Raw genomic sequence first — 12,312 nt, forward strand, 5'->3', positions numbered from 1 at the left:
GTTGTTAATCGGTTTAAGCGGTATTTGAATTAACTTAAAGGATAAGTGAAAGTCGGGGACCGAACGAGCTACCGGTATTTATTTCTTTTAAGTGAAAATCGTTCGAGCCCTCGTCGCCTTTTCAAATTGAAAATTTCATTCCGTTTCAATGATCCTGGTCGGACTTTATTTTCCTTCGTATTTCGTTAACCAACTGTGAATTTCAAATTTAAGTTCCCTTATTAATACGCTTTATTGTCGCGTGTATTATGATACACTTAAACAGATACGACTGGAATAAATTACATTATGTACAAGCAAATGAGTTATACGTATTCTGTACACGAGGTACCAAAATTATTTTTCGATAATTAAATTTCTACATCAAAGAACAATCCTTGCATTATTCTATGAATCGATTAACTTTAATTTATAATTATGGTATTCTTGAAAAATATACGATACGTTATTCTTAATCATGCGTGTAATTTCAAATTAAATTTTGGCGGTATTACGAACGTACGCGTCAGCCTGTCACAGTGGAGGGATTAATAATCCGAAAATATAAGGACAGTTTAAAAGTTATTTAATAAAATACAATATAATACCAATTTTTTTTTATTTATGGAGGGGTATACACCTCTGAATCTCGATCGGGAAACAGCGTTTGGGGTGGAATGTTTTCAAGGGGATAGTAACGTGCTTCAAAAAAAAAAATGGCGGCCGATCGAAGGCGGTGGCGTTATGACGCATGCCGCACGGCAAAGCTCGGCGAAGCTCGGCGTCCCTCGGCGGCGCCACCGTCGACCGAACCCCGCAGTTCGATTGGAGACACCGGCCGGCGTCCACGGCTGTCGCGTAGCTCCTGTCATTTTTCGAGTTCGCGTGTGTGTTAAACGTTCTCAAGCAATCCTGCTTTTCTTTATTGTGTCTCGAAGAACGAGCGTGAAACCACTCTGACAGGTACGACGTGCAAACGAACGTTTTATTCTTTATTTTCTATTCGACATCACCGTCTGCTCCGCGTGACCGTAGTTTCTAAGTTCAATCGATTATATGATTGAAATTAAACGACAATAGTATCAAATTACTACGTAATTCGTTAAATATACGATAGATTTGACGTTTCAATGTACTTTTGTTTAACAATTCATAGTATTTGCGTAGTTTCGATTCGTGTGACATAACTACGGTCGTTGAACTTTAGGAAGATTACGGTAGAGACCTTAGTAGCGTCACTTTGCTACACTCGATAGTTGACGTTACGGCTTAAGTAATTTGGTCGTGTCAAGTAATCGTATTTGATGACAATACATAGTTTTTACAAGATTTGCGTTTCTTTTAAACCGCCATCGTGATAAATCTTTAAACGTACTATTCGCTGGTGTAAAAATTATAATAACCAAAATGATTATTTAACGTACTTTGTATTCAGAAATTAGCAATAATTATTTAATGTTTGTATGTTAAAATTTAAAGATATACAAACGTATTAGTTTCCATTGGAACACGGTATACACAGAATATTCATCGTACATATTTCGGACAGTAAAAATGAACATATCTCTGTAGATTGACACGCTATAAAACATATATGCATATTGATATCGAAATGCATACGGCGTCGGATGAATTTGCATTGAATATCACCGGGAACATTGGGATCGATCATTTATCGACGGGTAACAGGAACGGTAAATATCACCAAGAGTCTCATTACACGCACAATTGAATGTTAAACAGCAGCGAAGTCAAAAGCGCTCTCGTGAGAAACGAAGCGAAAGGACGAGCAAAAGAAACTGCGTCTATAGGGTGTCGGGTAAACTCGTTGTACAACTGGGAAAGTAGATTGTACGTGGAACAATAAGATGAAACTTTAGGATAAAATTTCTTTATACAAAGTTTTATTTTTGAGAAAAACTTACTTTAAAAGTACACGTGTTACAATTTATACTATATAGGGGTAAGGTGGTATTATTAATACAAAGTGGAGGTATTGGGTCTTAAGTAATTTTGCATACACGTATTTCCATCCTTTACAACTTTATAGTCCATATACGAAATATTCCCAGTTTCTAGTAATAATTATTCACCAATGTAAGAATTTCTGTGAAATATTTTCTTCTATATATTTAACACTGAAGCTGAATAGCGTTATATGGACATGTAAAATTGCTTAGAAAATCGACTTTCGTAGCATATGAATATCAAAGTCATTGAGGTCGTCTCGTATATGTATAGAATCATACCTTTTCCTATTACCCCACCACCTTACCATCTCTATATTTCATACGCGTATATGTACATTGAATACACAGACATAAACATAGAAAGGGTTAGTTTAGTCGTCCGGTATTTCCAGGTACACGCGTTTACAATACTCGATATACCCGTCTCCTTGACACGACCTCGTATTCGTTCTTTCAGAGTTCTCGGTCTCACGTACGTGTTTTCGAGACGAGTGCTTTCGTATTGTACACAAAAGAGAGAAGCATAAAAGTGTTTCACGAGACTTGGTGTTTTCACAGTGCTCGTTACGCGTTGTTTCTCTCATTTCTCGGTTGAAAAATCGCAAGTGTCGTGGTGCGCGACGGTAAAACGATCAAGTTACGGGAGATATGAGAAAGTGAACTTTGAAGGGGGCCAACGGTTGTGCATGTACATCGCAGGACGATGGCTGAACTTGGTGTTTGCCGGTTTCTCATGATCATCGGTTATCTCACGGTCGCCTGGGTGCTCGCTCAAAATCCCGTGGAGGAGAAAACCACCTTCGAGGCTGCGTTTCAAGGTACGTGCTATCGATATCCGTTCAAAGGAAAGAAAGATATACTGATTATCTATATATAATTCATTGAAATTTTTATTTTTACATTGCATCTTTTTTCTAGAGAAATAATCAAACAACGTAAGATTTAGTTAATTTAACTCTTTCGGTGCTGAATAATTTTGAAGAGTAGTTTGATCATTTAGGGAGTATTTTACTATCTCTGGCACTCCTATGCATATAACGGGACGTTATATTTGAAAATATATCCATTTTTATTGAATTGTTAATGCTCTGTTAAGCTTCGTTCGAATATTTCCAATAAATGACTTCGCTAATTACTGGGGGTGTATAATCGCCTATGGCACTGGAAGGGTTAATATACGTACATGTATATCTTAGTTAATAGGATAAACAAAAGGGGTAGTATTTTTAGTTTGAACTTGTTACAGATTTAGAGGGTGAATGTTAGAGAATAGGGGGTGGTCGAAATGCGTACACGATTATTGCGTTGCATTAATGTTAATGGGAAACGAGCGTACACGCTCGCCACTCCCTTTGCGAGATCTCCGAGGTCCCATTTGCTAATAGCCAGAAAGCAATTAATATCACGGTCAGTTACTGCCCTTTACACATCGCGGATGCGTACTGAGCTCCTTAGCGTTGGTCAGACCCCTAGTTTAGAAACATTTCCGTATAACAATGACGCTTGTACACAGAGAATTTCAGCAAACGAAGTCTCCTATACAGCTATGATGAATTTCAGATTCATCGACCTGTAGAAAATTCATGCATTAGCATATGTTATCGTTTGTAAATTTATATTGGAATTGATTCAATCGAGTTCATTTAAAAATATAATTAAAGATTCGTTAATTGTAATTTTAATTTGTAAACGTTTATTCATACAAGATTTGGGATGGATTTAAGAAAATTTGATGGTCCATTTTTTATTTCAATTTGAAAATCTTTTTAGTTAGTAATTTTATTTTCTTATCTAGTATAGTCTGTTATTAACCCCCTAAAAGTTTTGATTTCTTTATTTTTTAACATCCTGAATAAATAAAATTCATGTTTTATTTTTCTCTGAACTAAACAACTCGTGTAATAAAGCAGTTTTAATAAAATTTCAAACAGCAATAATTACACAGTAAGTATAATACATGAAAGTGAGCATAGTTTGCCTGAAATATCTGTTTCAAGGGTTTTCTCATTAAAGTAACCGTTTCCTTTGACAAATCTTCTTTCAACTTGATCGTTTCTCCTTGTCCCAACACCGAGCTCGGTTATTTCGAGAAGACAAGAAGAAGAGAATACTTGGCACGTCCGCGGACCAATTGACAAAGAAAAATTGTTTCTAGACCGACTGCATTGTCCCAGATAAGTCCGTTAAATTAAACGCATTCATTGGTCGAAAAAGTGTTCATTTCAAAGCTGTGCAAAAAAAAAACAAGAGGGAGGAAATTGAACAAAAGCTCGAGGGTCAAAGGAAAAGTAACTTGGCGTTAACGGCTCGGGAAAGCAATGTTCCTTCGTCGAGAGGGTTAAAAGTGTACGACAAAATAAAATCGGTGGCGGGAATAAGAAAGACGAGGGTGTTAATTCTCTACTCGAGTATTCGCCAGACGTAATTCTTAGCCCAGAAGAACAATGGGTAAAAAGGAAAATGAATTAACGATCGATCGATTTAATCCGCCGGAAAACACCTGTGAATTATGTATTGAACCCTTTCGTTTCCATTCCAGACGTATGGTCCATGGAATTCGGAATTTATGCTAAATAGTTTAAAATCGAACAGAAAAATTCTATCCCGATTAATTCTGGAAAACCTGTGATTATTTATTACGCTTTCCTCTTGTTTTATTGTCATTTTCTTTCAAAGGAAAGATTCTTTGTTTCCATTACTGCGTTGATAAATAATTTACAATTAAATAAAAAGATTGCAATGATTTATTATGATTTTGTCATAATTTTTCGCAATTCTGTTAGAAAAATTAGAAGTCTTGTATTTTCGAATACAAAGGGCGAGACGTACCCTTCCAAGCGAATTCTCATCGTTTGTTCTGACTTTCTTCTCTTCCTTCGTTCTTTGCTTACTTAACTCGTGTTCCTTGTCACGACTAGCCGAGAAAAGAGAAAAAGATAACAGCAGACTCTTTACCCTTGCTTACTTTCTGCTACTTGGCGAGACCGAGGGGTCTGCGAGTTCCTCGTCGAACATGATACCACCGAGAAGCAATCATTGGCTCGCAAATGCACTCGAGAAGAGTTCCGTCGGCGGTGCCGATAAAATCTCTTATGAGACCGGATCGAAGATGAACGATAAGAGTGCACCAAGATGGATATTTTATATGGGGTGTACCAGAAGTTTTGGGGGATTTCCTGTATCAAACGGAAAATTGATAGGCAGAATGTACAGAGTATATTGCATTTTCATTGATCCAATGTAAATTACTGTTTGAAATGAATCATACTATGTTTTAAATTGTCATAAGGAAAGAAAAGATTGCCATTTCACCTGTCTTCAGAAAAATTGAATTTCTACTTCATGTTATGTGTCAGCTTTGTAATTCTAAATATTGATCTTTATTCTTCTTCATATTCCCATGCGATTCAGGGAAACCCCTTCGAAACTCTCTTTTCTTTATAAAATCTTCAAGAGATAGATATAAACTGAATTGAGTCATGAAAATCTTGCCAATATTTCAATTTAGTATAGATTTCGTGCTATAGCACTGTAAAATTTTATAATCAGCGTAAAATATACTCGGTAAAATTCCCGTTGAAATTGAAGACGAAGGAAGATGCATCTTTTAGATAGTATAAAAGTAACGTAAAGACGGTATGGATTAGTTTTTCGAGCGAAAGGCTTCAGTTAATATCGTTCGTGCTTCAGGTGCTTCGATTCTTTATGTTCATTTCGTGTTATGAATACCTTGGTGAATAATGGAATAGGCTTGATCTAGCAGAATTTAAATTGCTTTTGTTCGATGACACCGTTTCGCGTTCTAGCCTTACAGTCGAGGAACTTTGGTGACCTTAACGTGTTTGTTGAAAATATGTTCCCAGTTAATTAAATTTTTAATTATTCAAAATGGTATTTGGATAAATACATAAATTGTTTAGTATTGTGGTATCCAACGATTTGAGTATCTAAGTATCCTAGTATCAAAGGCTCCAAGTACCTAGGTATCCTATTATCCAAGACCCCAAGTATCCAAAAATCTGAATATCTAAGTATCCTAATATCCAAGATTTCGAGTTCCTAGGTATCCTAGTATTCAAGGCTCCAAGTACCTAGGTATCCTAGTAACCAAGACTTCAAGTGTCTAGGTATCCTACTATCCACGATTCTGTGTTCCTAGGTAATCTATTATCCAAGATTCTGACCGTCTAGGTATCCTAATATTCAAGGCTCTGCGTATCTAGCTATCCTAGAATCCTAGGCTCTGACTACCTAGATATCCTCGAATCCAAGTATCTAAGTACTTGGGTATCCCAGTATCCAAGTGCCTAAGTCTAAATGTTATATCTACTCAATTTGCAACGTTCAGTTTCCAACCATCCTAGACGAAAATAAATTTCACCCATTCTAGGAATGATCTATTCAGTAGCCACAAATGTTCCCTTCACAGAGAGTATTTGTTTATACAGCAGCCACTGATGTAAAACGTTTTGGCGGTTCAACTTCAGAACTATACCCGTGATTAATGTCTCTATTCAATTATTTACCACATCATCTCGGTTCGTTCGGATCTATTTACGATTCAACGTTGATTAATGGCTCCCACAGCGAGGATACGTTGCGGCACATATGGCTCGTATCATAGAAATGCCTATTAATCTTACTAAGGTCTGGCTATTGTAGGGAACAGTCGACACGTTAAGGTAGAATTCGATATTTTGATGCATTTACTCCATGCACAGGTATATTGTTAACGATTGCTCCCGGCATAGCTCGTCCTATGGTGCACAAGTGTTTGTCTACATTGGTATAGTCGTTGTTGATTCAAACGGGAACGTAGGTCGAACTTAAGGCAACTGCACACAGTTTGCGTTGCTCATATACACAATGCATTGGCAATTCCCAAATTGCACATAGAGCACAGATGCTATACGTATAGATCTTCTGATTGGGTGAATCGTCGTTATCTATGCCAATTTTATTATCGATTTTAAAAAAAATAAAAATTATCAAAGGGAAAGAAGCTTCTCTTCAAGCTGTGATGCTTGCATACCCCGTACCCACTGTTGGAAATAATAATTTTTAGAAAAATTAAGAATTTCTCAACAATTTATTTCTTGCTATCAGAGTTAATACGATGATCGAAGAGTAAAATCGGCAAATAGATTGAACAAGCTACAATTTTGCAGAAGGGTCCCGTTTGTTTGAGTTTCCAGATTTCCACGATGCGTCGTTGTATGAACAAACCCAATACGTTTCGGGATATTTGCCAAAGGGTATTACACATCTGAGAATCGAGTTCATTCAGAGTCAGAGGATCGTACAAAGACTAGGGCTCGATCGAGCATTTGTGTACAGAGGTCCATTTATTTTTCATTGCTACACGCTAGAACTATGACCCGAGTCCGGTGATTCAGTGCGAACTGTGAACTTTTGAAACAGCCGTGAACTCTATCCAAAACCATAAATAAACGGTTTGTGACTCCGGCTTGCTTGCCAGGGATTTAGATGGTATCGCGTATAAGGGTTTGCATAAATCGAAGATGAATCAAATCGTGTATTCATACTTTTTCAATAATATTTCGTTCTTTATAATTTCTATTTATAATTTTCGTCAATTTAATGATTAATCCATTTTCATGGAAGAAAAAGGTAAATATAAATGTAAAAATTAGTAATAGCGTGGATAAAAATGAACAAAGAGAAAATTTTTCATATCCACGTTTAAAGTATGGTTCTAAAGTGTAAGATTCTTTAGAAACTATCAGGGTAAAGAGTCTTAGCCTCAGTAATGTTGAACATTCTTTAAAATGTCTTTCAGTAGCGAGTTAAAAGTGCTGCCTTGATCTCTATCCCCTTTTCTCTGCAGCAAGTTTCTTCTTCTTCGCCTTTCGGTCTTCGTTTCCCGCGTCAGCATCCCTTTTTCTCGTTTCCAAGGCAATAAACCTCATCCTACCGATGCCGATGGAACGAGGTCCAAGCTTTTTCTTTCGACTCCTTCCTTTTTTCGTCATTTCATTTTCGCCGTGGCGACAGTCCTCAAGCTGGCCCCGGCGAAATGAGTCTAAATAAGTAAATAAACGAGCGGGAATTAGCGACACTGCGATGCTTAGAGGTAATAAACGTTCGTTCCTTTCTTTGGACGGTCGTTTTTCCTATTTTCCGTGAACGATGTTATGGAGCTTTTAAACAAAAGTGGTCCAGTTATCTAATGATTTATAGATTTGAATTACGCGGTAAAAGTTTAAATTTATCGTGAGAATTAAAATCGCAAACTAAAAATTTATGAATTTTTACTTTGCAGATTTTAATATAGGAGCTATTATCTATCTAATGTTTTTTTCTATTAACTCCTTAAAATATTTTATGAAAATTTCTCGTTATCCGAAACAAAATGGTTTTTTCCCCCAGTGGTAAACACGTAATCCAACGTATACACTTCCCATAGCAGATTCGTTACCATTTTTATCGGGATGAATGTTGCGGGTTGTACAATACTCTAATTGGAACGTTTCCCGTTCGCTACACTCGCAAACGTGTAATTCAGTCCATCAGGAATAATAAATGGTCGGGACGTTAAAATATACGCGGTTGTAGATTTTCTCGTTCACAATGATCAATTTACCGTGGATATCTATCCTGGTTGCGACTCGCTACTCCATACACCGGAAAGATTCGATTCGTGTATGTAGGTTATCTTATTCAGCTTCTTTCGTGAACGTAATATCGACTCGAAGTACAAGACGATAAGATGCGAACTGTAATGTCGATAAGCTGCAATAAGGTGTCTTCATTCTACAATAGAAATATTACAATTTTTTTACGAAAGCATGGCTTTTCTTGTCGAGAGATATTGAATTGTTGCATAGAATTAACCCTTTGATGAAAGGGTTAACGCTTTGTGATCTATCGGTGTCCATAAATGCATTTTGTATAGTCTGGGTCATTAGTAGTCTCATTGTGCATATGATGCAGATATAGATTCTTATATATTTTCGTTTGTCGTCTGATGTAAAGGATTTAAGTACAGAGACGGTGAGAAGGTGGTTTTACGAAAGTGACCCATTTAATTACGATGGTGAATACCTCATCCGTCAAGCAGTTTCCAACTTCAGCGACAAGTTTTGACCCTACTTAGCCCGAAGGGTCTTGTACTACGATTATGAGTAAAAGTTCAAGTTTGACCCTTTGAAATATCGTCAGAAACATAATGCAATTTATAAAATTATCATATATATTAAAATTTATTTATTATATCTATAATAGAAAATATTTGTAATTTCTATTATCTATTTGATCAATTTTGAAATAGAAAAATCTCAGTAGAATCATTCTAATTAATTCTTCGTTCGATAAAAATGTAGTTATTAGAGAAATTCATTCCACCGTTGAAATACTCTTAATTTCCATAGAAGAAGGTTGATTAATTCAGGCCGTGTGAATAACTCGAAGCAGGCTTTCGTCGAAAGTGGAGTACGCACTGTTCACCATACAGAATGATATTTACGAGAAACGAGGCCCGTATCGACGGAAATTCATTAACGAGCTTCGAACACGATACGTCCGCGCCTTCACGGAAGAATCAATTAACGAACGAATCCGAAACGATGTTTGAAGTCCGTTCAAATTGCAACGGGGATAGCAATTAGCGAGATACAGAATTGATTCAATCTTTTCATACCCTTTTTCCTTTCCGTCGCGATAATTTCGAGATGTTACAATTATTAGGCACCAATACACTTTATCTTATTAAAATTATTGAAATCGTGAAAGAGTGATTATTTTCTGAATTTGTCGAATCTTTTTCTGAATCTAGGATAAAGATTAATTGATGAACGTTGACGACAGATAGGTTTAAAAAGTCAGCTCCGTGTAACGTGGTTCAATCGAGCGAACGAGGCAATTAATTACTATAGCCTTGGTTTTATTGCGAATTCTTAATCGGTTATTGGAATCACTTTTTTCTGTGAACCATTATTAGTATAGAGGGTATATTCCTTTTTCCTTTTTTTATCGTGTCCTATTATTTTAAAAAAACCGTCGAGAACGATATTAATTTTCCAAGCGTAATCTTTAAAATGTTGGAAAGGATTTATATGATCTGGAAAGTGAGATTCTCTGGGAGAAGTTAATCTACTGTTATTTAAACGTTTTATTACTGTTTACTTAATTTTAGTGACTGAAATTTTATTTTAAATTCAGAAGGACTTTTTTAATTTAAAATTGCAGTGATTAGAACATTTGCTAATCACAGTGAAAAGTGAAATCCTTATAATTAAAATTACTCTGGATAAATATTATAATCTTTTGCCTTATATTATTTAATATATCAGTAATGCTATTACAAATTTTTCCTCTTTTCTTTTATTATTTATTAAATTATATCCATGGTAATCAACGTGTCAGTTTTTCAAAATTTTACATATAAAATATTCTCTTTTGTGTTAACTACTTTTCCAGAAGAATTAAATTTAACGTTGAAAAAGTTTCAAATAAAAATTGTATCTTTTTCAGCTTTTCGTAGTTGAGGGACTTAAAAGTAAATTGCAATTAAAATTCGATGCAGTTGTTTAATACGTTAGTTTGAATCGCCTTGCAATTCCATCTATTCATATGTTTTTTATATCCAGCTGTAAAATACCTCGTTTACATCTTGTATTCACGATAAGAAGTACAAATTTATTATCCACTAAACGAACAGCGTGTGAATCTTAATAGCAGACTTCTTTCTCTGTTTGAAGCAGTTGTTGAATATGTCTGGGGATTTTGAAAAGCAGGTAAAACTATAGTTGGACGTTTGAAATTTTTCAAGTGTTACTTTTTACGAGACTCGTTACGAATCGTTGTTTTCTTGCGTATATTCTTTAAGCATTTTTCTTTTCCTTGCCAAGCCACAAGGCGCACCTGGATTAATAAACCTCAATTGTAGGATGATTAACGACAGTTAAATATTTTTTTCCTTGCTTATCCGTGGAACAATTGCAGTTGTTTCAAAGTTCTTGTTCAAGTGTTAAGTCTCTTCTTAGCAGTTGGGATTAATACCGGATTGTAAGCGTGGCATTTGCAGTTCCTTCTAGGATTTATTAGCTGGACTTTTATTTTATAGTTTATTGTTAGATAGATAATTTTACTTTAGTTGATATCTCAGAATTATTAAAATTCAAATCAGTCAATAAGAATTGAAGGAAAAACTTTCAGAAACTATCAGTACAAATTAAATTCTATTTTTCAATGATTAAGTCTGCACAGTTATTCTTCCAGAATAAAAATGCAGATACTCGTTGAAAGAAGTCAAAAGCTTTTTCCTATGTAGTAAAGAAAAAAAAAGAAAAAAACAGTTCGCATCGTCACACGAATATTTACGACAATCCTTGAAATAGCTTGCGTTCTTTTACATCTTTATTCCTTTAAATATGTATTTGCGGCAACAATTGCGAAAGCTTCGTTTTCATCGGTGTTCTTGTTATTCGAAATCCTCGACGAGGTTAAAAGTAACGATTCAAACGATAACGAAGCAGAGGGTAGCTTTTTATACGATAATGTCCCTCCATGGACGAAGGAATTTTAATGGGCGACTTTCTTTATTTACATTGCGACCTACTTCGATTTATATGGCGGCACCGGGATCGCTCATCCCGGTCATTAACGCCCAGGTAATTAGTCTCGGCTTGCAGTTTGCACCACAATGAACAGGTAAACGCGTTTGCGCGATGAAAAGAGGGACACCAGCTTGAAAACTTATCCTCGTTTTTTTTTTTCACGTGTACGTGTATCATGCAAAGCCTTTTACCTTTGCTTGGAAACGCTGTATGCAAATGTATCTAGTTAGTTTTGAAGAAAATCTGATCTGAAAGTTGATTACTCTGGAAACATTTTTTACAAAGATTACTGATTGCAAATTAATATTTTGGATTATGGACAATGGATGATTTTATCGTTATTAAATTGGCAATTAAATTCAGGAAATTATTGTTTCCTTGAGAAGTCTGAAATTTATACCGATGATTGAAAATTTCTTGAAACGTTTTATGGGTAGCAATTTAATTGTCGACTAAATACGCAAAGAAGGGTAACGAGAAATAAGAGAAAGCGTGGAATTTCGCCAGATAACAGGGTCGCGTCAAGGAGCGCGTGTAGCTGGAGGCAAAGAAGACCCCACAACCTGGATCCTCTTAATGAGCAGACCAACTGACGCAGGAAGTCGGGTTGGTTGCTCAATTTTGATGTTAAGTGGAGGACAAAATTAAGCGAGCTGCGTTTGAACCTGAGAACTAATTAAAATCGTTTTCATACGTCGGCTGCGCGATCGACTTCCGTTGAGTTTCATTAAATATCCTCTCTAATTATAACCGAGGAACCCTCAGGAACTGTATACACAAACGAC

General features: G+C 35.9%; 1 protein-coding gene across 5 annotated transcripts in view; it reads left to right on the plus strand.

The window, feature by feature from the left end:
- The first annotated feature begins 818 nt into the window (after positions 1-818).
- LOC114877545 (pikachurin-like) overlaps positions 819-12,312 on the plus strand; it is a 92,945-nt gene continuing 81,451 nt past the window's right edge. The window contains exons 1-2 of one of the 5 annotated variants that reach the window (XM_029190234.2): positions 819-942; positions 2,407-2,767. In XM_029190234.2, the coding sequence (XP_029046067.2) occupies positions 2,653-2,767 (115 nt within the window). In that variant the 5' untranslated portion in view covers positions 819-942; positions 2,407-2,652. Of the gene's footprint in view, positions 943-2,128; positions 2,768-12,312 lie in introns of those variants that run through there. The other 4 variants (XM_029190235.2, XM_029190237.2, XM_029190238.2 and 1 more) reach the window with 4 other exon arrangements.

This window comes from Osmia bicornis, chromosome 15 (assembly GCF_907164935.1).
Source record: "Osmia bicornis bicornis chromosome 15, iOsmBic2.1, whole genome shotgun sequence".
Lineage (NCBI taxonomy): Eukaryota > Metazoa > Arthropoda > Insecta > Hymenoptera > Megachilidae > Osmia > Osmia bicornis.